Source organism: Armigeres subalbatus, chromosome 2, assembly GCF_024139115.2.
Source record: "Armigeres subalbatus isolate Guangzhou_Male chromosome 2, GZ_Asu_2, whole genome shotgun sequence".
Taxonomy (NCBI): domain Eukaryota; kingdom Metazoa; phylum Arthropoda; class Insecta; order Diptera; family Culicidae; genus Armigeres; species Armigeres subalbatus.
The window spans coordinates 298,341,387-298,363,979 of record NC_085140.1 but is presented as its reverse complement, the minus strand read 5'-3'; the positions used below and the strand labels follow the sequence as shown (position 1 = coordinate 298,363,979).

General features: G+C 37.9%; 1 protein-coding gene across 2 annotated transcripts in view; it reads left to right on the top strand.

Annotated features, from left to right (window-relative positions):
• Positions 1 to 6,167, top strand: part of LOC134212467 (uncharacterized) — a 206,028-nt gene extending 199,861 nt beyond the window's left edge. For both annotated transcript variants that reach the window (XM_062690365.1, XM_062690364.1), the window contains exon 9: positions 4,949 to 6,167. In XM_062690365.1, coding sequence (XP_062546349.1) covers positions 4,949 to 5,169 — 221 coding nt within the window. In that variant the 3' untranslated portion in view covers positions 5,170 to 6,167. The remainder of the gene's footprint in view (positions 1 to 4,948) is intronic.
• Positions 6,168 to 22,593: the final 16,426 nt, after the last annotated feature.

The following is a 22,593-nucleotide window of genomic DNA, read 5'->3' as shown; positions in this document are numbered from 1 at the left end:
AATTCCTCGAGAACTCCTTCGGAAATTCATCTTTTGAAATTTCTTTGAATTCCTTAAATAAATTCTTCAAGATATTAAATAAGAAATTCCTTCGAATTTTCCCTGAGGTATTTCTTCACAATTACTTCAAGCAATTCCTTAAAAACATTCTCCGGGAACTTCCTGCAGGAATTCCTTCGAAAATGCCTTCATGAGTTCTTTCTGAAAATCTTTCAGTAGTTCACTGATTTTTTTTCAACAATTCTTTCTGAAAGTCTTTAAGGGTTTATCATTAAAAAAAATATAGCTAAGAAGTAATTTTTAGATTATTTAATCAAGTCAATTTTTGGAGGAGTTTTTGAAGAAAATCATGGAGGGTTTTGTACAAGAACTTCCAAATTAACTTTTCAAGGCATTTCCAAAAAAGAACCTGAAAGGATTTTCGAAAATAATTCCTTAAAGAACTGTAAAAAGAGTTTTTGAAGATATTTCTAAAAGACTTCCCAAAAATATTCCTAGAAGAATTTTCAGAGGGATCCATAAACAAATTTTTGAAGAATTTTTTGGAGGAGTTTCCAGAGGTATTTCTAATAGTGCCTACTGGCATTTCTGAAGTAAAATCTAGATTTCTCCAGGAATTTCTTTGGACTTTTTTTCAGTAATTTATTCGCAATTTCCTCCAGAAATTCCTTTTTTTCGATTCGTCCGGTAAGTCCCTCGGAAATTGCCTCAAAGAGCTCAACAAAAACTCCGGAAACGAATTCCAGAAAGTCTTTCAGAAATTATTTCGGAATTTTCTTCACGTATTGCTTCACAAATCTGTATACAAACCTTGGGAAATTCGTTGAGGTATTCTTCAAAAAGTACCTTCAGAAATTCTTCTGAGAACTCATTTGGAATTCTTCGCAAAGTTTTTGGGCGAATTTCTAGGAAATTCCTTAAGTATTCCTGAACAAGTTCCTGAAAGAATATCCTGAAGAAACTTCCGACAATCTTAGATTTCTCCAAGACATGGGACATTCCGTCAAGAGTTCGTTCAGAAATCCCTCTAAGGATCGCATTTATTTTTAGGTAATAAATATAGAAAAAAAATAAATGTTGAAATTTCCCAAGCTATTCCTCCAAAAATTCAAAAAAAGTTTTTTAAGAACTATTTCAAAACTTCCCTCAGGAATCCTTTAAGAACTTCTACCAGGATTTGTTTTAGGAAATTCCTTTGGACAAACTTCATGAATTCCTTACCAAATTCCATCTTCCATGCTTCACAAAATCCTCTCGAATATGCCTTCCGAAAATCCTTCACAAATTTCTTTTGAAATATCATCAGAAAATATTTAAGAAGGTCCTTCGAAAATCCGTTTTAGAATTCCTTCAAAAATTAACTAAAAATTCCTTCTAAAATTCATTTACGGATTCGTTCGCAAATTCCTTTAGGCTTTGAAAATTTGCTTAGAAATTTCCTTCGGATTTTTTTTAGAAATTACTTCGGAAATTTCTTAGAAATTCCTTAAAGGGTTCCTTATCAAGCTTCTTGACAATTTTTCCTGGAATTCCCATAGGAATTCTTTCAGAACAACCTTAAGCAATTCCTTCGAAAATTCTCAGGATAATCTTCAGAAAATTCATTCCATTTCCATCATGAATTCCTTTACAACATTCACCATTACTTTTGATTTTTATTTCGTCCTTAAAAAAATGAAATTTCTTTGATAATTGCAATTGAGATGCATTCGGAAATTCTGTTAGGATTTTTTTTTTAAATTGTCTGTCTTCCGGAAATTCCTTCAAAAAGTTTGCCGGAAACGCATTCACAAACTCTTTCGGGCCTTACATCAGGAATTCTCTCAGAAAGTCCTTTAGGAATTCTTTCGAAAATTCTTCACTTAATTCCTTCGGAAATACTTCTACGAATACCATCGGAAACTATTTCATTCCTTAATAAATTTCGAATGAATTCCAGCAGGAATATTGTATGATTTTACTAAAGAGAACGTGAATGGATTCTCGGAAGAATACCTATATGAGTTTCCGCAGAAATTCTCATAGGATTTTACCAAGACGAGCTCGGTGATCTAGTGGCTATCGCTTCTGTCTTATAAGCAAGTTATCGTGGTTCAATTATAGGCTCATCCCATTCCTACTTTGTATTTCTCTCTCAGTTTTTTTATCTGTATTTCACGTTCTACCAAAACGATTCCTATACCAATCGATTCCACACTAACAATTCCAAAACCCCCTGTGGCATCTATGAGTAGAGTTATCTGCATCTTTCTTAAGTAGGTGTTCAACTAAACGATGGTTTCTGGGGCCCTTCTTAGCCTAGCGGTAACACGCTCGGCTATAAAGCAAGAACAGTTAAGTTAATAACAGTTAATAGCAGTTAATAACTGTGGAAGCGCAAACACTAAGCAGCGAGGCGGCAATGTCACAGAGGGGGATGTAATGCCAATAAGAAGAAGAAGAAGAAGTCCAACTAAGAATCCTTCCTCTTTCTCAGCATTCGCAAGGACGTGGCCAGAACAGACCTCACCCGTTGAAGAGTGCCTTGCTTCCATCTAAAAGATAGTGAATAGTCTCTTACAAAAGACTATGTTTGTATCACCTACGAATTTGTGCGAATTGCTCAATGCCAACGCTAAATTCTCGAGGAATGAAATTTCCCAAGTAATTAGGAGTTTCAAAACAAAATCTCGTTTTCCTTCAGAAATTCTTTCAGAAACTCTGCCAAGAACTTTTTTGGCACATTAAACCACTTTCAAAAATCCACGGTGAAATTGACTTTTTTAGCCATTGATTTTTTTCATCCACGCCGGTTCACGCCGCCGCCGCCGATGAAAACCAACGGCGCGCCGCCGTGACGCCGCCACCGCCGAGGCACAAGTGACCACCACGCCGCCGCCGCCGATTATTTGACCGCCGCACAGGTCTAGATTTCATGTGAAAACATTGACTGATTTTGAAGAAGGGAGCAAACCCATAATCGCCATATTCCGGGCAAACGTCTATTTCTAAGGAAGGAAAAACATCCACCGATGCCTTATCCCGGGTAAACGTTTATTTTTAAAGGAAGGGATCACATTCACCATCCAGAAAGAAACACATTAAACACTGGGAAAACCATGATTTCGACAAAAGGGTTGAATTGATCGATAACTAAATAATACAATAATGGGTTCAGAAGTTATGCTGGAGCATACACACAAACATACAAACGTTGTGACTGAAAAGTAAATTATACAATGAAAATGTCCAATTCTATAGCACGAAACCCACAGAGGTAGATCTACCGCTCATAGAATTGTACCTTTGTATCAATATATTTTTATATATTTGTTTGGCCCTTCTACTTTTTGAATAAACATCTTCCAAAAATGGAGAATATGTGTACTAAATCTGGTTGGAATTTATCCTGAGGGTTGGGAGTTATACTGAATTGCTCATTTTTTAAAGACAACCCCTTCCCCCCTAACTTCCCCCTTTCCCCAATGACCCTTCTACCTCCTTTGTTATCTTCTCCTTGGGATAGAAAATGTGTGCTCCAAACAACACTGAACTGCTCGTTTTCTAGAGACAACCCTTCCCCCTTACCCTCCCCTTTTCCCAATGATCATCCCATTTTCTCCTTAGGATAGAGAATGTGTGTACCAAATTTGGTTGAAATCGGTCCAGGGGTTCAGAAGATACACTGAATTGCCCGTTTTCTGAACAATACCCTTCCCTCCAGACTCCTCCTCTCTTTCCCAAATTACCCGAAGAATCGACTACTCTTAGTGAATATGTGTACAAAATTTGGTTGAAATGGGTACTGGGGGTTGGGAGTTACACTGAATTGCTCGTTTTATAAAGACAACCCCTCCCCCATACCCTCCCTCTTTTACAATTACCGCCCCACCCCTTTGTTATCTTTTCTTTAGGATAGATAATGTATGTACCAAATTTGGTTGAAATCGGTCCAGGGGTTCAGAATTTACTCTGAATTACCCGTTTTCTGAACAATACCCCTCCCCACTTTTCCAAATTACACTCTCATATGATTGTCTTCTTATAGTGAATATGTGTACAATTTGGTTGAAATCGGTCCTGGGAGATGAAAGTTACACAGAATTTGTTTTCTAATTGTTTTCTAAACAAAACCCCTCCCCCTTTTTCAAATGACCCTCCCACCCCCTTTGTTAACTTGGGGATAGAGAACGTGTGTACCAAATTTTGTTGAAATCGGCCAAGTGGTTCAGAAGTAGTTAGCGAACATACATACATAGATTGGTTTTTATATATATAGAAGAAAGAAAGATAGATAGAAGATAAACCCTTTTAAAAAATGATGATCTGTTGAAAACGTGCTCAACTGTATTTCAATTTTATACTTTTCAAGGATTTTTTCCCTATCTTCTCTGTTTCTGTAAATCTTTGTTATTACAGGCTCATCAGTTTTATGGACTCTCTGATAATTTTACTTGAATAGCTATTGTGCCGTGGCCCTCATCATTGACCAACCAAACTTTTGTCCGCAAGTCCCCTAAATTATGAACCCTGCATAAACTTAAATTGAATTGTATTAAACTTTATTCCTATTCATTATGTATCCTAGTTGTTCCACTGCACTGCCATTGGGCAAAATGGTGTCAACTCAAAATACACCGGAAACAGAATAAATATTTAATAACCGCATTAGCCAACTATTAACGATGAGGGCGTTTTAATTTAGAAAAAAACCGCAACAATCACTCCTCCACGTTCTGAACTAACAGAATCATGTCCCCGTAATCACAAAAAAATATCCGCATGCTCTTTTCAGCGATATATATTTAACCGAACTAACCATGCAGCAGTACACAGGTCCTCGAAATTGTTTTTGTACAATAATTTAATTCACCCCCAAACAACACTAACAACGGTGCACTTATCGTTCTACTTCATCTCTTCTATTTTCATATTTTCTCTCGTCACATCCGGGTGGACCTGAAAATAGGAGAGAAGCCGGCCGCCATGCAGCACGCCAACCGGAGCCAGCTGGAAGATAGCAAACTGAAAGGCGCTTCGAGTGGCAGCAGCAGGTCCAGCAGCGCACTGCGCAGCCATCAACATCCGCTTATGGCACTTCCGGTGGCAGTGATGCTTCTACTCCTACTAGTCCAAATACAATTTCTTTCGCCACGTGGGCGAAACCATGGCCATCCGGCAAGCAGGTGAGAGCGGAATACCCCGATGCAGCGTCACTATGTTTTGGGTCCGATGCGAGGAACAATGGAGCGGCAAACAACAGCAGAATGAGACCGCTACTCTGGGGTCCGCTAAATTAGGTTAAACGAGAGCAAAAATGTAATATGTATCCCCTTCTACTAGTCCATTGCCGAGCGTTCGGCGGAGGCCACTTCCTACCGTATCGAGGCGCACTGGGGTAGATACATATTTTTCTCGCTCAAAATCTACGGATTTTGTTTCAGATGCATTTTAGAGATGTTCGGAAGACTTTTAATGACTTTTAATGAAATTATAAGAGTTAAGGTAAACAAGTGTTTGTGAAACTGTTAGGAGACTCTAATTGATCGTTGGTGAGGACTGTCACATACTCAAATTCCGAACTGCTTGTATGCACTTTTATTTTGCTTTTTTCAATGTCGATGTAATAACATTTCAAAGAAATTAACTAATAAAAGGAAGCTTGAACTAAATAAATATTTTTATAATCTGTAAAAATATTGTTCGTCGGTGCACGTACATAATGCGCCGACAAGTCACTGATCTGAGATCTAATTTTGAAAGTTCATCCGAGATTGTTTCCTGAATACTCTGAATCTCGAGAGAGTGTGTAATCTGACCCAGTGCGCATTAGTCGGTTAGTGGTCGACCGGAAAGCTGTTCTTTCCAGTTCAGCTAAGCTGAATCCCGGTTACCCCCAACAACAGCCCATGCCTCACTCATCTGGATCCGATCAACCGAGCAGCCACTTTGCTCTTTCAGCAATGCAAACTGGACGAGTCCAAATAAAATGAAATGTAAATTTAATTTCAGGTTTCCTCTTCCAGGGCGCGGATAATAGCGTTTATTTTTTGCCTTTGGAAATAAAAAGCTTTCTTCGAAAAAGTCTAAATCCAATTTTATGGCTACTTCACTGTTACAGTTTGAAACGGATAGAGGTAAACTTTGGGGGCTTATTGTCGGTCCCTGATCGACAAACCTTGTAAATATATAGTCTGTATCTATATAGTAGTAACTGTGGGTAGTACTTTTCTCCCTTTTCTATGTTTACTAAAAAGAGGCTACCCGAAATGTAATTTTATTATTGTTTGATGAGTGTTTATCGAGAGAATAAGAGTGCTGTCTCACCTATTTGATAGATAGTGCAAATGTTTCAACAATCGAAGTCAATAACAAAACATCTGTAACGATGAGAAGAATCTAATAAAATCGATACCGGAAAGTATTATTCATATACAAATTAAAGATTTTTGTTGATATTCTCAATCTATCCGAAATACCTTTAAAAAAAATTATAAGCTCTTCAATGTCTTCACTTGTCATAAGACTTGTTAGTAATATCCCATTTACTTCTAGAAGCTTCCACCACTTGACTGTAACTTCACAGATACGTATTTCGACCTCAACAGTGAAACCGTATTCAGTATCTAGTACTTAGTTCGAGTCGTCGTGGCACTTCTTGTTGTTGAGCTTATCCGGGGTAGAGTAAAAATACATTTCCTATAAAAAAAAATAAGGAGCTCAATTTTGAGTACAAAGTTTATATTTTTAACTCACTAGTAGATGGGCCCACGACGTTAAGCATAAGTACGTTAGGCATAAGGCGTTAGGCATAAGTACGATAGGCATAATGGACGTTAGGCATAACGGACAACAGGCATAATGTTCGTTAGGCATAATGGACGTTTGGCATAATTCTGCCTTCTTAATGTCATGGGCTGTTCTTTGGGTCATTTAATGCCCAACGTCCATTATGCCCAACGTACATTATGCCTAACGTCCGTTATGCCTAACGTCCATTATGCCTACGTACTTATGCTTATCGTCCTTATGACTAACGGGGTATACCCCTAGTAGATAGTTTTCTCTACTAGGAATGAAGCTGTCAGTGTCGCCAAAATTATTTCATCATTGTTCAGTTTATAATTGCTTCAGAATGGGCAGTAAACGGAGAACAAAAGGAACTGGCAACAATGGGGAGAAAACCATTACCCGTGCAGCAGCAATCATCGATTGAGGAGATCAAAAGAAACAAACTCCAGCTGGGTTAGGAATATGAAAACATGTGCGTTTTCTACAACAACATTGGAAAACACAATAAAAGATTTGACGAATTTCGCGCCAACTCTTCTATGGGGCTGGCAGCACCATCTCAGAATCGAATGAAACTTGGTAGGCATAAAGATATGGTATTTTTAAGCCACTCTGCATACTTAGTTTTTTAAAAATTGTCAAGAGTAACATTTGATGAGGGCCTAATTTTTTTTCATTGATTTTTTAAAAATCGATGCAACTCTAAAATGACAAGACCGGTTTCGGACAGCAGAACGATGGCGTGATCGGCCGAAATATTGTATTCTGCATTGCGTGGCCGGTAATAAAAATCAGTTCATTGCGAGATTTCTCTTGTTTCGGACAGCAGAACGATGGCGCGATCGGCTGAATTATTGTGTTCTGCTTTGCGCGGCCGGTAATAAAAATCAGTTCAGTGCGAGGTTTCTCTTGTTTCGGACAGCAGAACGATGGCGCGATCGGCCGAATTATTGTGTTCTGCTTTGCGCGGCGGATAATAAAAATCAGTTCAGTGCGAGATTTCTCTTGTTTCGGACAGCAGAACGATGGCGCGATCGGCCGAAATATTGTGTTCTGCATTGCGTGGCCGGTAATAAAAATCAGTTCAGTGCGAGATTTCTCGCTTAACTTTTCAAAAGGACCTAAGTAACATTTTTTCATGAATTAATTTAAATAGCGCAATCAACAGAACAACATGAAAGCTATTGATTGCAGTATTCAAATTAATTCATGAAAAAAATGTTACTTAGGTCCTTTTGAAAAGTTAAGCGAGATTTCTCTTGTTTCGGACAGCAGAACGATGGCGCGATCGGCCGAAATATTGTGTTCTGCATTGCGCGCCCGGTAGGCCGGTAGTTAGTTTGTGCTACTTTTCGCGCCAGATTCATGGCTAGGTAAAATCACTGTAATAAATAATGGCACGGTCGTATTGTTTATCAGAGTGAATCCAGATTCAACGATGCCTACCAATTAACTGATAATCCTTCCTGTGGTTTTTGTGGAGACGCAGAGGTAAACACGGTCTTCAAATAGCCAAAACCACCTACTAATATTCCTTCCTTCTTCCTAACTGACTACAAGGACGTGGCCGGCGCCGTTATTGATCATTTGAATTTTAGAGTTACTGAAACTTGCACACTGAGAATGCTTGAACAATCCCAGTCAATCATTCAGTTGATTCTTTGTGCAATTTCACTGATTCTGGTCAATCACGGAGTAGCAACCATAGATATGTGTAGTCAGTCAAAGCTAAGCTAAGCTAAGCTAAGTAACTCTAAAATGACAAGACCTACAAAAAGTGTTGTATGGCAGACTGTCGTGAAATTCCCTTAAGTTTTTTGGAAAAATATCCAAAAAATAATAAACCGATTTCTACACTGAAAAAAATTAGTTTTATAAATTAAAATCGATATTACAAAAAACCTCATCTCAGAAATCGATGAAATTTTTTCTACAGATAGGTATTTCAATTATCTAACTTTTCTGGGAATAATGTTCCTGTGACATATTTAAGGAAAAAAAGTTTTTCTAACAAAAACTTTTTCGTGTCCATATTGAGTAAAAATTTATCAGCGTGTTTTATGCCTACAGCGCCAAATATAGGTTCAGCAGCCTATCATAAACCAACGAGACATTTTGGACGTATAAAAATTTGTTTAGGGAGCAATTCAACATAATCTAACATATTTGTGGACCAACATTTGAAAAGGGTTTATATTTTCTTTGACTTTTTGTATCGAAGTTACTTAAAAACAACAGAGTTTACAAAAAAAAAACAAATAATTGCTTAGAAAACGGTCAAATGTTGCCGAAATGAAATTGAAGTGATATTTAATTGTAATACAGGTCGGACTCGATTATCTGGAGTATCGATTTTATTTTCACTCCGGATAATCGAATAACCACAAAAAAAATCAAATAACAAAAAACTTATGTTTTATTTTATTTGCAGTGGTGTAGTCAGAATTTATTGGAGAAAAACATTGATTAATCCACCTAGCGGTATCGGTGACTTTCTGGTGTAATATGGAAAAATAGTATTTTTGCAAAAACTTTTGAGTCTATAGTCCGATTCAGTCTTGATGCATTGCAGCTTGATGGTTGAGAATAGGTGCCAATAAAATAGCTAGACTATTTAAATGTAAAATAGTATGTTTGCCTTGAAATTATCAATACAAAACAATATGCTTCAATAGGAAACAGGATTTCCCACTAAATGTAACCAGTTGGAAGCAAATAAGGATAAGGATAAGTACCGCAAAATGGGTTAGATTTTGTGCACTCAAAAACACAGACATCACCTCAATTCGCCGATCATAGACTGTCGGTATGTAATACTATGGATCTCCGAGCCATCTAAAATAATGTTAACAATGTTAAAAATTTAAAATTATCTGAATGTTAAAAATTTAAAGTTAATTTGGTAGATTTCCTCTTAAAGCTAGAAGGGGACGCCGTGGTCACTACTAACAATTTGGTTTTGCTGAAGTTGTTAGCTAAATCTAAACTCTGCTTACCTAAATGAACATCCATGAATTACATAAGTGTGACAATCAATACACAATTTTTAAATGATTGATATGAGAAGTTTGAAGGAGGGTTGGAGGAGAGGGTTGAAAATGGTCGATTTTTGCGTTACGAAATTATTGTGTAATTTCAATTCAAAACATGGCTTAGAAGCAGAATGGCACTTTTTTGCAACATCGCACGGAAAAGGCCCTTGCGAAGCTATTGGTGGCTCTCTCAAACGAATGGCAAAACGAGCAAGTCTTGCCAAAGATTATGGAAATACTATTAAGACTCATCGGGAGTTGTACGAATGGGCAGTTACACAATCAGACAAAAATATCTCTATAAATTACATTTCTGTTATATCTCGAATGAGCAATACTCAACAATGGCAGAAGAGTTTGATGAACTATTCAAAAAAGTAAAAACTATAACTGGCACACAAAAGTTTCATTATGTGCCTTATTTGTCTTATTTGTTTTATTTGTCTTATTTGTCTTATTTGTCTTATTTTTCTTATTTGTCTTATTTGTCTTATTTGTCTTATTTGTCTTATTTGTCTTATTTGTCTTATTTGTCTTATTTGTCTTATTTGTCTTATTTGTCTTATTTGTCTTATTTGTCTTATTTGTCTTATTTGTCTTATTTGTCTTATTTGTCTTATTTGTCTTATTTGTCTTATTTGTCTTATTTGTCTTATTTGTGTTATTTGTCTTGTTTCTCTTATATGTCTTATTTGTCTTATTTGTCTTATTTGTCTTATTTGTCTTATTTGTCTCATTTGTCTTATTTGTCTTATTTGTCTTATTTGTCTTATTTGTCTTATTTGTCTTATTTGTCTTATTTGTCTCATTTGTCTTATTTGTCTTATTTGTCTTATTTGTCTTATTTGTCTTATTTGTCTTATTTGTCTTATTTGTCTTATTTGTCTTATTTGTCTTATTTGTCTTATTTGTCTTATTTGTCTATTTTTGTCTTATTTGTCTTATTTGTCTTATTTGTCTTATTTGTCTTATTTGTCTTATTTGTCTTATTTGTCTTATTTGTCTTATTTGTCTTATTTGTCTTATTTGTCTTATTTGTCTTATTTGTCTTATTTGTCTTATTTGTCTCATTTGTCTTATTTGTCTTATTTGTCTTATTTGTCTTATTTGTCTTATTTGTCTTATTTGTCTTATTTGTCTTATTTGTCTTATTTGTCTTATTTGTCTTATTTGTCTTATTTGTCTTATTTGTCTTATTTGTCTTATTTGTCTTATTTGTCTTATTTGTCTTATTTGTCTTATTTGTCTTATTTGTCTTATTTGTCTTATTTGTCTTATTTGTCTTATTTGTCTTATTTGTCTTATTTGTCTTATTTGTCTTATTTGTCTTATTTGTCTTATTTGTCTTATTTGTCTTATTTGTCTTATTTGTCTTATTTGTCTTATTTGTCTTATTTGTCTTATTTGTCTTATTTGTCTTATTTGTCTTATTTGTCTTATTTGTCTTATTTGTCTTATTTGTCTTATTTGTCTTATTTGTCTTATTTGTCTTATTTGTCTTATTTGTCTTATTTGTCTTATTTGTCTTATTTGTCTTATTTGTCTTATTTGTCTTATTTGTCTTATTTGTCTTATTTGTCTTGTCTGAAAAGTGAGAAGTGAGAAATGAAAACTGAAAAGTGAGAAACAAAAAATAAATATTGAAAAATAAGGAATTACATAGAAGTGAGACGTCTCACTTTTTATTTATCACTCCTTATTTTTCATTTCTAAGTTATGAGTAGGGTTAATGTTCCTGAACTGAACGAAATGCCATACCGTATTTCTTTGTTTCGCGATGAGATGCATATGTCAAGACAAAATTTTCAAAACGACTTATCTAATTTTGTAAACAAAGATTCAAACGACGATTTGACGAATCTGATAGCTCTCCCACGCAAACATACACCACCGATAGGTAGATGAAGATTTCCGCTACTGTTGATGGTGTTGGTTTTCGTGGGAGAGCTATCAGATTCGTCAAATCGTCGTTTGAATCTTTGTTTACAAAAGCAGATAAGTCGATTTGACCATTTTGTCTTGATGTATTCAGTGAGATGTTAAACGGTCAGTTCCCCTACTTAATCAATTATTCCATTTCCGTGGCGCTCGAGGAGATGCAGAGAATTCTTGGGCCCTTAATAGTATGAGTATCGAACAAATTTACCTTCCCTAATCCTAAATTGACTTGATTTTTTGTGCGGGACGAACTCCTTCTTCTTATTTGCATTACATCTCCACACTGGGACAGAGCCGCCTCGCAGCTTATTGTTCATTAAGCACTTCCATAGTTATTAAATGCGAGGTTTCTAAGCCAGGTAACCATTTTTGCATTCGTATATCATGAGGCTAGCACGACGATACATTTATGCCCAGGGAAATCGAGACAATTTCCAATGCGTCCATTTCATTAAACTTTAGTAAAACTGCAAATAGTAGTAAAACTGCAATTGTGAATAGCCGGCATCGTTATTGGTCTTTAATTTATAAAGGGAGTACATCGAAAATTGCTTTCCAATCCGAAGAAGACTATTCAATTGGTCATTGTATATTTGTCGTTTCATGTTTGGTAACTACGAAGTGTACAGTCAAACAAACTAAGCTAAGCTAAGCTAAAACGACATGTTCGATCAAATGGTTTTTCGGTTGAATGCGTTTCGACCTAATGGTTTGATCATTTGTGGTCGTATGATCCTTTCGATCGAGTTACTTTTGGCCAGATGAGTGTCGGCCTAATAATCCGCAACCAGGCGGATATCACACATGATCTTCCTGGGCGGAATCCTGCATGCCGCCGCCGGAGAGTCAAATCTATTTTCTCCTGTATCCGATTTAGGATAGCTTTTCACAGAACTTCCAGAACAATGGACATTAACTTTAACATGATGCCTCGCCAAATGTCCTACACAGCCAGATCTTCTTTTTTGGGACCTTCGCTAAGATGCCCTGCTCCTGGTCAGCCGGAAAAGTTGCGGTTTCCCAGATATTGCAGAATAGTTGATGCAACATTTTAGATAACACGAGGTCAACTTTGAGCATCTCTGCTGAAATGCGATCGACCCCGGGAGCTTTGTTGGATTTCATGCTTCGGATGGCTGCTTCAACCTCCTGCAATGATGGAGCTTCGGAGTTGACGTGGGTAATGCGTCGCACCCTTTGGCGGCTCATGCCGAGCTGTTGATGGCTTATCGGGCGTAGAAACTTGAAGAAGTTGTTCGAAGTGCTCGAATCAACGTTTCAGCTTATCAGTTGGGTCGGTAAGTAACTGATCTGTCGCATCTTTCACTGTATCCGTTGATTCATCCTCTCTATCTCTCTATCGCGGCCTTTGCTTCTCTACGCGCTTCGATTTTCCGCCAGGATGCATCCGTAATCCATTCCTTCCGCAGAGTGTGCAGCTCACCCAGGTTGTTCTCGCTTGTTTCGATATAGGCATTCTTAATGGCCGTCCACTGCTCTTCTACGCTGCCACCTTCCGGAACATCTGCTGCACGAGTTCCAAGTTCTTCAATGAACGATCTCTTCACAGCTGGATCTTCTAGTCAGCGTGTGTTGAATCACCGTCCGAGTCTCTCCTTCCGCCGCTAAATCCGAGCAATGCGTAATCGGATCTCGCCAATAAGAAGATGATGGTCAGAAGAATTAATTCGATCCAGAAGATCTTTGATGCATACCTTCGAAAATTCCTCTAGGATTTCCATGGTAAGTTATTCTAAGTAATTTATCGGTCATTCCTCCAGGGATTCATTACATAGTCCCTTAAAGAATGATTTGCTTATCAACAGGCCTGTCTTGGCACGGTGGTTTCCATACCACTAACCTAGCGGTCCACAACCAGAACGTTAGGCAAGAAGATTCACGCTTCGATTGTTGTGCTGTTCAATAGATGGTCTTCATGCCTTCCTTTCACACTCTATCGTTTCATACTTGTTCGCGCCCTAGCGAACGGCTTTCAATCTGATGATTCTCAATTGTCTTTCGATCATCTACTTCCTCTTACATTGAGTAGAACTGACCGATAAAGCCGATATTGAGTAATTTGCACTTAAATAGACTCCTGAGCGGAAATTATTTGCTCAACCACGATCCCTCAGTTTACTTGAAACCACGCGCGTGCTTTGATCAATTAACATTTTTCCAGCTTTGTTTTGTTCGTCGAACTCTATTAACGATTTTTTTTGAAGGAATTTCTTCGGAAGCTCCTTTGGAAATTTGGTCAAAATTTCTACGGAAATACCTTCGGAAATTGTATCAGGGAAACCTCCCGAAATTCCCTTAAGAGAATTCCTTCGGATTTTTTTTTTGAAAATTGCTTTAGAAATTCCTGCGGAAATTGGTTTAGGAGTTCCTTCGAACTTTTTTAAGAAATTGTTTTAGCAATTATTTCAGGAATTTCTTAAAGAAATTCTTCCAGTAATTCCTTAAGAGATCCCTCTAGGAAGATGGAAGAATTCTTGGAAATCCTCCAGACATTCCTCCCTAAATTCAATTAGATCCTTGAAACCTTCGGATATTCCTTCAAAAATTTTCTCGGAAATCACTCCAGATATTCTTTTAGGAATTATTTGGAAATTCTTTACAAACTTACTTACTTATGGATCCTGTACACCTCTGGTGGTGCAAAGGGCCGACTTGAAAGATCTCCATCCTGAGCGTTGCCCGGCTATCGCTTTAACCTGTTGCCAGGTTAGATTTCAGTCGACTTCTTTTATTTCTTTGTTGAGGCTTCGCCACCATGAGCCTCTGGGTCTAGCTCTGCTGCGATGTCCCGCTGGGTTCCAGTCTAATGCTTGTTTACAGATTTCGTTTCCGCCCCTTTTCTTTCTTTATAATTCTTTACAAAACTTCATCTAAATTCCTTTTAAATTTCCGTTAGAAACTCTTCAGAAAATTCTTTTAGTGATTCCTATTTCATTCTTCAATAAATTTTCGAAAAAAAATCTTCCATCTAAATTTCTGGATTAATTCCTGCGAGAATTTGGCATACATTTCGTATGGTTTTACTAAGATGATTGCCGCATGATTTCTTGGAGGAAGTTGCCAAGGAATTTCCGAATAAATTTACAAAGGACTTCCAGAGAATTTTCCGTAGAAATGTCAGAAGGAATTCCTGACGTAATTTATTGGAGGAGCTCTCAAACTAATGTCTGAAGGATGTCCTAAAACATATTTCGTAGAAAACAATTCCTTAAGAAATATCCGAATTTATTTTTGGATTTTTAACGAATTCTTACAGGAATTCCCGAAGGAATGTCTAAAAGAATTTCTGAAGAAATTCCTAAAAGAACTCGTAAAGGAATCAATTCGCAATTTGCCTATATTACCTTCATTGAATTTCCAAGGGAATTTCTGAATTTATCTGCGAAGTAATTTCCGGGGGATTTTCTAGGAAAACCACAAGAGGAAAACATTTGTCCAAGACTTGTGGAAGGAGTTCTTGCCGGAGAAATTTCCGAGAGAATAGAATAGTATTCGAAGGATTACCTGAAATAGTTTTTCGAAATAGTTTCTATAGGAATTTCGGAAAGTACTTGGAAGAAAAATGAAGACTGAAGAATTATTTACGAAAAAATGGGTCAGTCTAGCAAGCAATTCCAGAGTCAAAACCCCAGTTTTGACTCTGGAATTTCTTGCAAGAAAACCGTCATTACAGTCTATACATTATCACAAAAAATATTCCAAAAAAAAATCTCAGTGACCTTTTCAATTATAGACGATAAAATACAATTAAAATTTCGTTACCTTTTAACTGCCAGACATTGTTTCAAATTAATTTATCGCTTGACGCCTCCAATTATAAATCTAACTACTGACGCCAAATTATAAATCAACCAATTACGCCAAAAATGCTGGTGCCCCACCTTTACCAGAACTCTGGCGCCGCCAGTGTTGTACATATCACAAAGAACCGTAGCTCCGTAAAGTGTTTTACACGCCTGAGCCTATCAAATAAACAAACTTAAAAAGAAGAAACGTTCATCAGCTTGCATATTTGAATACACCCAAATAAACCATTCCCAAAAAGAAATAACTTTTTTTCAAACGAATGTACTTGATGTTGACCGACCTTCAACTTTGGAATGGCAATTATGCGCTTTATTCAATTTATTTTGGCCCACTATGAAAAAAAAAATCACTTTTGGAAATTCAATGTAAAAATCTAATAACAACTTTATTATTCCTTATTTTATGAAACAACTATCATCATAGGTTTAAAACTATTCCTACTCTTCGCATCTTCTCCATCGGAATCAGTCTCTTTCCTCGCGTGCCGGTATCATCTGTGGTGCGGCTCGTTGTGATAACCTCATCGGTTGATGACGATGGCGTCGTATTTTCGGTGGATTGCATTGGCATCGTTGTCGTATCGTTTGAGACAACTGTTGTAGACGGCACTGCATCAAAGGAGTAATTCTCCGAGCTCGTTGTTGAAACGATTGTTAGTTCGGTACTTATTCTTGACGAAGTACTGCTCGACTCCATATCATCATCGACAGCAATCGTCGTTGAAGATGATGTATCATTCAATCGTCGAACTATTGCGATCCAAGATTCATCATCGTTGTAGTCCACCGCGAGTTCTTCCTCGTCAGCTACTGTTGTGGAAGTAGTTGTTGATGGACGTTTTGTTTTTGTAACTTTTATGCAAGAACAGGTTGTTTCATATTCTTCCGATGATGCAGTTGGTTCGGTAGTTGTCGTAGTCGTTGTAGGAGTGGTAGTAGTAGTAGTGGTTGTTGGATCAGGAGTTGTTGTGGTGGTGGTTGTTGTTGGGGTCGTAGTTGTGGTAGTCGTTGTAGTCGTCGGTTCAGGGGTTGTTGTACTGGTGGTTGTCGTTGGAGTAGTAGTAGTAGTTGGATCAGGAGTTGTAGTAGTAGTAGTTGTTGTTGGGGTCGTAGTCGTGGTGGTGCTTGTAGTTGATGTAGTTGTCGTTGTTGAAGTAGTTGTAGATGACGTTGTAGGATCAGAAGTGGTAGTACTGAGTTCTGTGGTAGTATCTTCGTAATCTTCTTCCGATCTGAATATATGAGGCATAGCAACAAATGCATCTTCATATTCATAAGAGTCATCTGCAGGAGTTGCAATAATTCTATTATTTTCTATTGCAGATGTAGACATTTCGGTAGTAGTCGACGTACTTTCTACAGTAGTTGTAGTACTTTCTGGTGTAGTTGAAGTAGTAGTAGTCGTTATTGGAACAGTGGAAGTCGTCATCGGTGTAGTAGTTGTTGTATTTGGATCCAGAGTACTGCTAGTTGAAATTGTTGTTGACGATGTTGTAGTTATGGTAGCACAGGTAGTAACTTCACTGCATTTCATCGTTGGAACTGTATATTGTAATAATCCCATACATGTATCACACGGATGACAATACTTGTACGGTACATCATCATATTCAACAACATCCATCTTGGGCAACTCATCTTTATGTTTAGATTGTTCTACAATCGAACACGAATTTTCACTAACCGGCTTATACTGCTGATCACTGAACTTTTTGATTAATTCCACTATTTCCAAAGGAGCCATTTGAAACGAAGGCCTGTAACCTTCAAGTTTCGACAGTTCGTAATTTTTCAGTTCATCAAACTTGATGTTATCGTTTGCAAATTTCCATTTTCTATTGTCTGTATCCGATGCATTACGTGCACAATTCACTTTTGCAAACCTAGATTCAATTCCGGCACGTTGACCACGTTTCGTTAGAAATCCCTCACAGTGATCCGAAATCCACAGTAATTGCACTGATCTGGATTTGCTTTGTCCGACAGGACAAGTTCTCAGTTCCGCAACTCCTTCACCGACGCACAGTAGATATTGAGGCACAAAAGTGCCAAGATCAACAAACTTCACCCCCTCAACACAATCGCTAGACGGCACTAAGCGTTTCACCTGCCAGAATTTAACCTCCGTTTCCGATGCGCATCTGCAGCGACCTTGCAGTGGATCGAAGGACGTTCCGAAAGGGCACTGAAACTCATACGCCACTCCGGTAACGCAACGATAGTATCGATCGACGTAGTTTTCATGCTGGAACACTACCACCAGCGTTCTGTCCTGCTGCGGACAGTTGTAATTAGGACGGGAAACTTTCCGGTCGAATACTTTCTCCAGTCGAACTGCAGTGGCACATCCAGTCAAACAGAGAACCGCAACCAGTAAGCATTCGATTTGACACATTTTTTACGACTGGAGCTGACCACCTTCGGGCACGGTTTGGCCACCCGCGTAACTCGACAACAGTAAAAAGCTGTTTTGGCTCCCGCTCGAGCCCATTCGTGCTTTATCCATTTGGTAGTGGCAACGATTAATACAGGTGACTCACGTGCGAATATGTAAACTGCACCTTTTCGAACGAATCGGGCTTTTGTTCCAAAGCGCAGATAACGATTCTTCGTATGGCGTGGGTAGCAGGTAAGCAGTTCCTCCAATATCTAAAGTTGATTTGATTACGCACAGTCCCTATGCGTATAACCGGCCCACATTCATTAGAGTTTTCCATGCGTATGGGACAGACATGCGACCAGCGAGCTGAACTAAGTAAATTGTTGTTCTTGAGTGAACCAAATTTTTAAGTCATTCGTTAGGGGTCAAGAAATGAAATTGGATAGGTCGCAAAAAATAATCCACGTTTCTTACTCAATGGATGTTATCGTTTCCCGGAAATAAACAATGCTGGAGGTCGGTATAAAGCCAAACAATTTTTCCCAACATATCACATTGAATGATTACAGTTCTGCCTCACTAGTTAGCAAATCGAAATAAATCGTTTGTTTGAGAAAGTGCATATGCGAATTTTGACTAAAATTAGATTAGAATCTTTTCCAAATATGCGTATTTGACATTGAACACACAGATTAATCCACCTAGCGGTGATGATGCCTGTCTCGCTCATTATAAAATGTAAATGGGAATGAATAGCACAAAAATAAACTGCCCTTCCGCGCATAATTGTAATTGTGTTTGTTTTTGGAGATAAATATCAACTTTTTATCTCAGCGCAGTCTATGTTCATGCGTATCGTCTCGTCTCGTCTCGCAGGAAATAATTTTATTATTATGGAAAAATCTGTTATATAACAGAGCGGTGTTCATTTAAACTGTATTCACTGATTATATCTTTGAAGCCTATTCACTTTTAGGGGTGAATATGAGCAGTATCAAGGGTCTTCATCATAAGTGATAGCACTGTTGACTAACACATTCAACCACGTGGAGAGTAAAAATGTATAATGAGGCAACATATGTCGATCGTAGTAGTCATTTGAGAATCAATCATTCAGCGGGACTAATATGCGCAGAAATCAGCAAACACGGGCTTTATTTCTTGGAATAACTGTCCCGCCTAACTATTCTTATGAATTAGGTCGTAAATTAGTATTATTTTTTAATATGAATGATTCTAATGGAATCGAGCAGCGGACGACTCCAACGCGTGTTGTACACCGTCAAGTTATGAGCGTAGATATACTGCAACGAGGTAGCGGTAGGATTCAATATTCGCACTGCGGTACGTTCGTGATGTTGGAGATGAATTTCCCGTCGATTAGAACGTTATCGATTTGGTCTTCCGTTTCTTGATAAGGTGATTTCCATGTGGCTTTGTAGATATTCTTGCGGGGAAAAAAGTGCTTCGGACCAGCAATGCGCGGGAGGCTGCAAAGTTGATGAATCGTTTTCCGTTGTTGTTCGATACGGTATGTAGACTATCCGGTCCGATAACCGCTCTTTACATTTTCTCGTATTAGGTTTGTTTAATGTCCCACCAAACACCAGGACTTGGGCTTGTGCGCTTTGAGCGGCACACGGTCAATTTGACGGAGCCTGCTTGCAGATACAAGCAGCTTATTATAAAATTTTAACAGAGCCCACCGTCAAACCCCACAACATCCTAGGCATACATCACAACTCGCAGAAGGCCTGGGGAGGGATCTTCGATAACTGCTTTCCAGTTCCCGCGAGCTATTTTGTTCGACATTTCGCAGAGAGTGGTCGAATCGGCACCATTTGAGCGGTCTCAGTATCGGCGTCGGTGGAGATCGTCGGCGTGGTAACTGCTGCGAACTTATTCCGAAAGATGACCGTTGTGGTGACCGTCGTCGGCAACAAGTGAACCTTTCTCGGACAATCGTTTTGCTACTGATAGTGGCTGTAAAGACGCATCGAGCGTAAATCGATTCTTTTCAGGACCATCATTTTAAACAAAATGGAGTTGATTCGTGACGAACTTTCTTCAAAGTGACAGAAAATGTAAAAGCTATGGTGGAGTTAGTAGAGGTGGTGGTTGCAGCAAAAAAAAATGTTCACCGCGCTAGCTTCTAAAGCCAATCAGCGATAGAAAGTTAAATTCTCTCGCAATATGCTGACCTTTTATTTGTTGCTATTATTGATTGGAAATTTGCATTTTTGGTTCTTTTCAGAATCACAATTTTATACAGCTTAATGTTGATCTTAGATGAATGTTCTTCAATGTACAAAACGTAACCGCTTAGCGACGGTGGAAATTCGACGGATACCCGAGCAGGAGCGACGACCTCGATAAAACAGAAATTGGTATGAACTAGCCTTGCATAAGAGGTAAAATACCAAAAAATAATACCAAAAACTTATATGCAGAATACTTGAGGCATAACATACTTAGGTATTTCAATACCAAACGAATAATGATTGGCTATGCATTTGGTATTGAAATTCAATTTAATAACTGAGTATACTACTCTTATGCAGGGCTAGTTCATAACAGAGTATATTATCAATAACAGAATTAGGTATTAATGAGCCAATTTCTCCTGCTCGGGTAGAGGAAAAACAATGACCCTAGCTAAGTAGAAAACAAAAATAAAATTTCTTCACCAACCATCGAAAAAGACCACTTATTCAATATGAGTTTCATTAGCCACCACGTGGTTGTGTTTCATTGTCTTGACAAATTTCACATTGGTTCATTCTTTTCTTCTCTCCATTCACTGACTGCAACTAAGCTATCACACCACCACACACTGATGCCACCGAAACAGTCCTTTTTGCACTCAAGCCAGAAAATGCTGGTCCTGAGAAGAACCGGTTGTCTTTCCCCACATGCGCTTTTCTTACAGTTAACAATAACTTGCGATGGAATTTCACTTAGTGCCGCTATTATCCGACGCCGGTCAATCGATAATTTTTCGATAAGACGCCACCATTTAGAATAAATTTCGAGCATCGCCACTGGTGGCACTGGACGCTGCAAACGCAATAGATGCCATTTTCGTTATCAACCCTGTTGCGAGTGGCAACAAACGGAGGGGGGTTTCTTCCGTTATTATTATATCGGGACCATTTACTGGGGATTCATGTAGATATTATAATAATCCTGTAAAACATTATTCATTTAGACTTAGGTTCATATGAGTTATAGATTTGTACTCTGTTTTTTCTATAGCTGTAAGTTTGCATGACATTTACTTTATCCTGGTTTGCATGATGGGTACCGGGTGAATACAGTTATATTTTGGTTTAAGAACTTCTTAGTACTTACGTTTAGTCCCCTTTTTACAATCTTATTCACTAAGAAATAATAACTGCGAAATATATAAATGTGTTGCATTTTGAAGAAATTATACGTTATTTTGTTGCTACCACGTTTATAATATCTAAGACGTTTATAATATCTAGGATTTAGGTTAACTTGTAGGTAGCACTCTAGAACGTAATTATTTAGATATATTATGCTTTAGAAATTCAGTTTCATATCATGTACTCTCTAGGCAACAAATCACTTAGGTTTGAGGTTTTTAACGATAATAGAAATAATTGAGAGATAGTTAAGAAATTATAATTATTGATATAGTAAGCAGCAGCAGCAGCGACGTCCTAGTCAACGTCAGGCATCCGTCACTGTCTGGCATCCGTAGGGCTGTGTCCGCAGAGTTGGTCGAGGGGCCTACTGGGTAGTGAAGATGCGCAGCCAATTAGAGATGGCCAACAAACCCTTTCTTCACATAAAACTCTGCTTCTGGAAAGAACCGATTTTCTATTCACAATGCGCCCTCCTAATAATTAACAGCAACCAAACGTTGTAAAAAAACAGACGTGGTCCTACGTCAAAATAGAACTTAAAATAAAATGTTCAGACGTCCTGGATTATGCGGGACAGTCCCGGATTCAGCCTACTTATCCTGCATTGCCAGGTGTCCGGACGTCCCAGATTCAATGTTGTAAAGTCTTGAGAATCTATCCCAAGTAACATTTTTAATTTTATAACGCTCTTGAAGACCATTATTTACTCTACAAGAGAGCCTTTTAACCATTATAAAACCAAAATGTTGCTGGGGATGTTATCCGTAGGAAATAGAAAACAGATCCGACTTAGCAGAAGAAAAAGGCGGACTTACGTTATCTGATCAAATATGAAGGTTTGAATGATTTTGAGAATTTAGAAAATTTACGTAAAGTATCACAGAATTTGATAACTCAAAAGGATCATGAAACGTTGATCATGGACAACGCTGTAACTGTTTGTTTACAAATAGCTGATTTTTGTTTTGCTTCATGTGAAAATGGGGAAAATATGGGAAGAATTTGTTTTAAAAAAGAGCCATTGCCCCTTCCAGCCTCTTTTCCAATCAGGCGTCCGTGTGCTTAAGGTGTGAATTTTAAAAGTGCAGTGTAATATAGTGAATGACCCCTCCCCCTTTATCTGGAGAATTGGAGAAAACGTGTTCAGGTAATTCCTATCCCTGCACTGTGAGACGTTTAAGTTAATGTCCAATAGGACCCCTCTTTTCAAATTTCTTTTTCGGATTGCCTTTCCGTCCTGCACACTGTTCGGC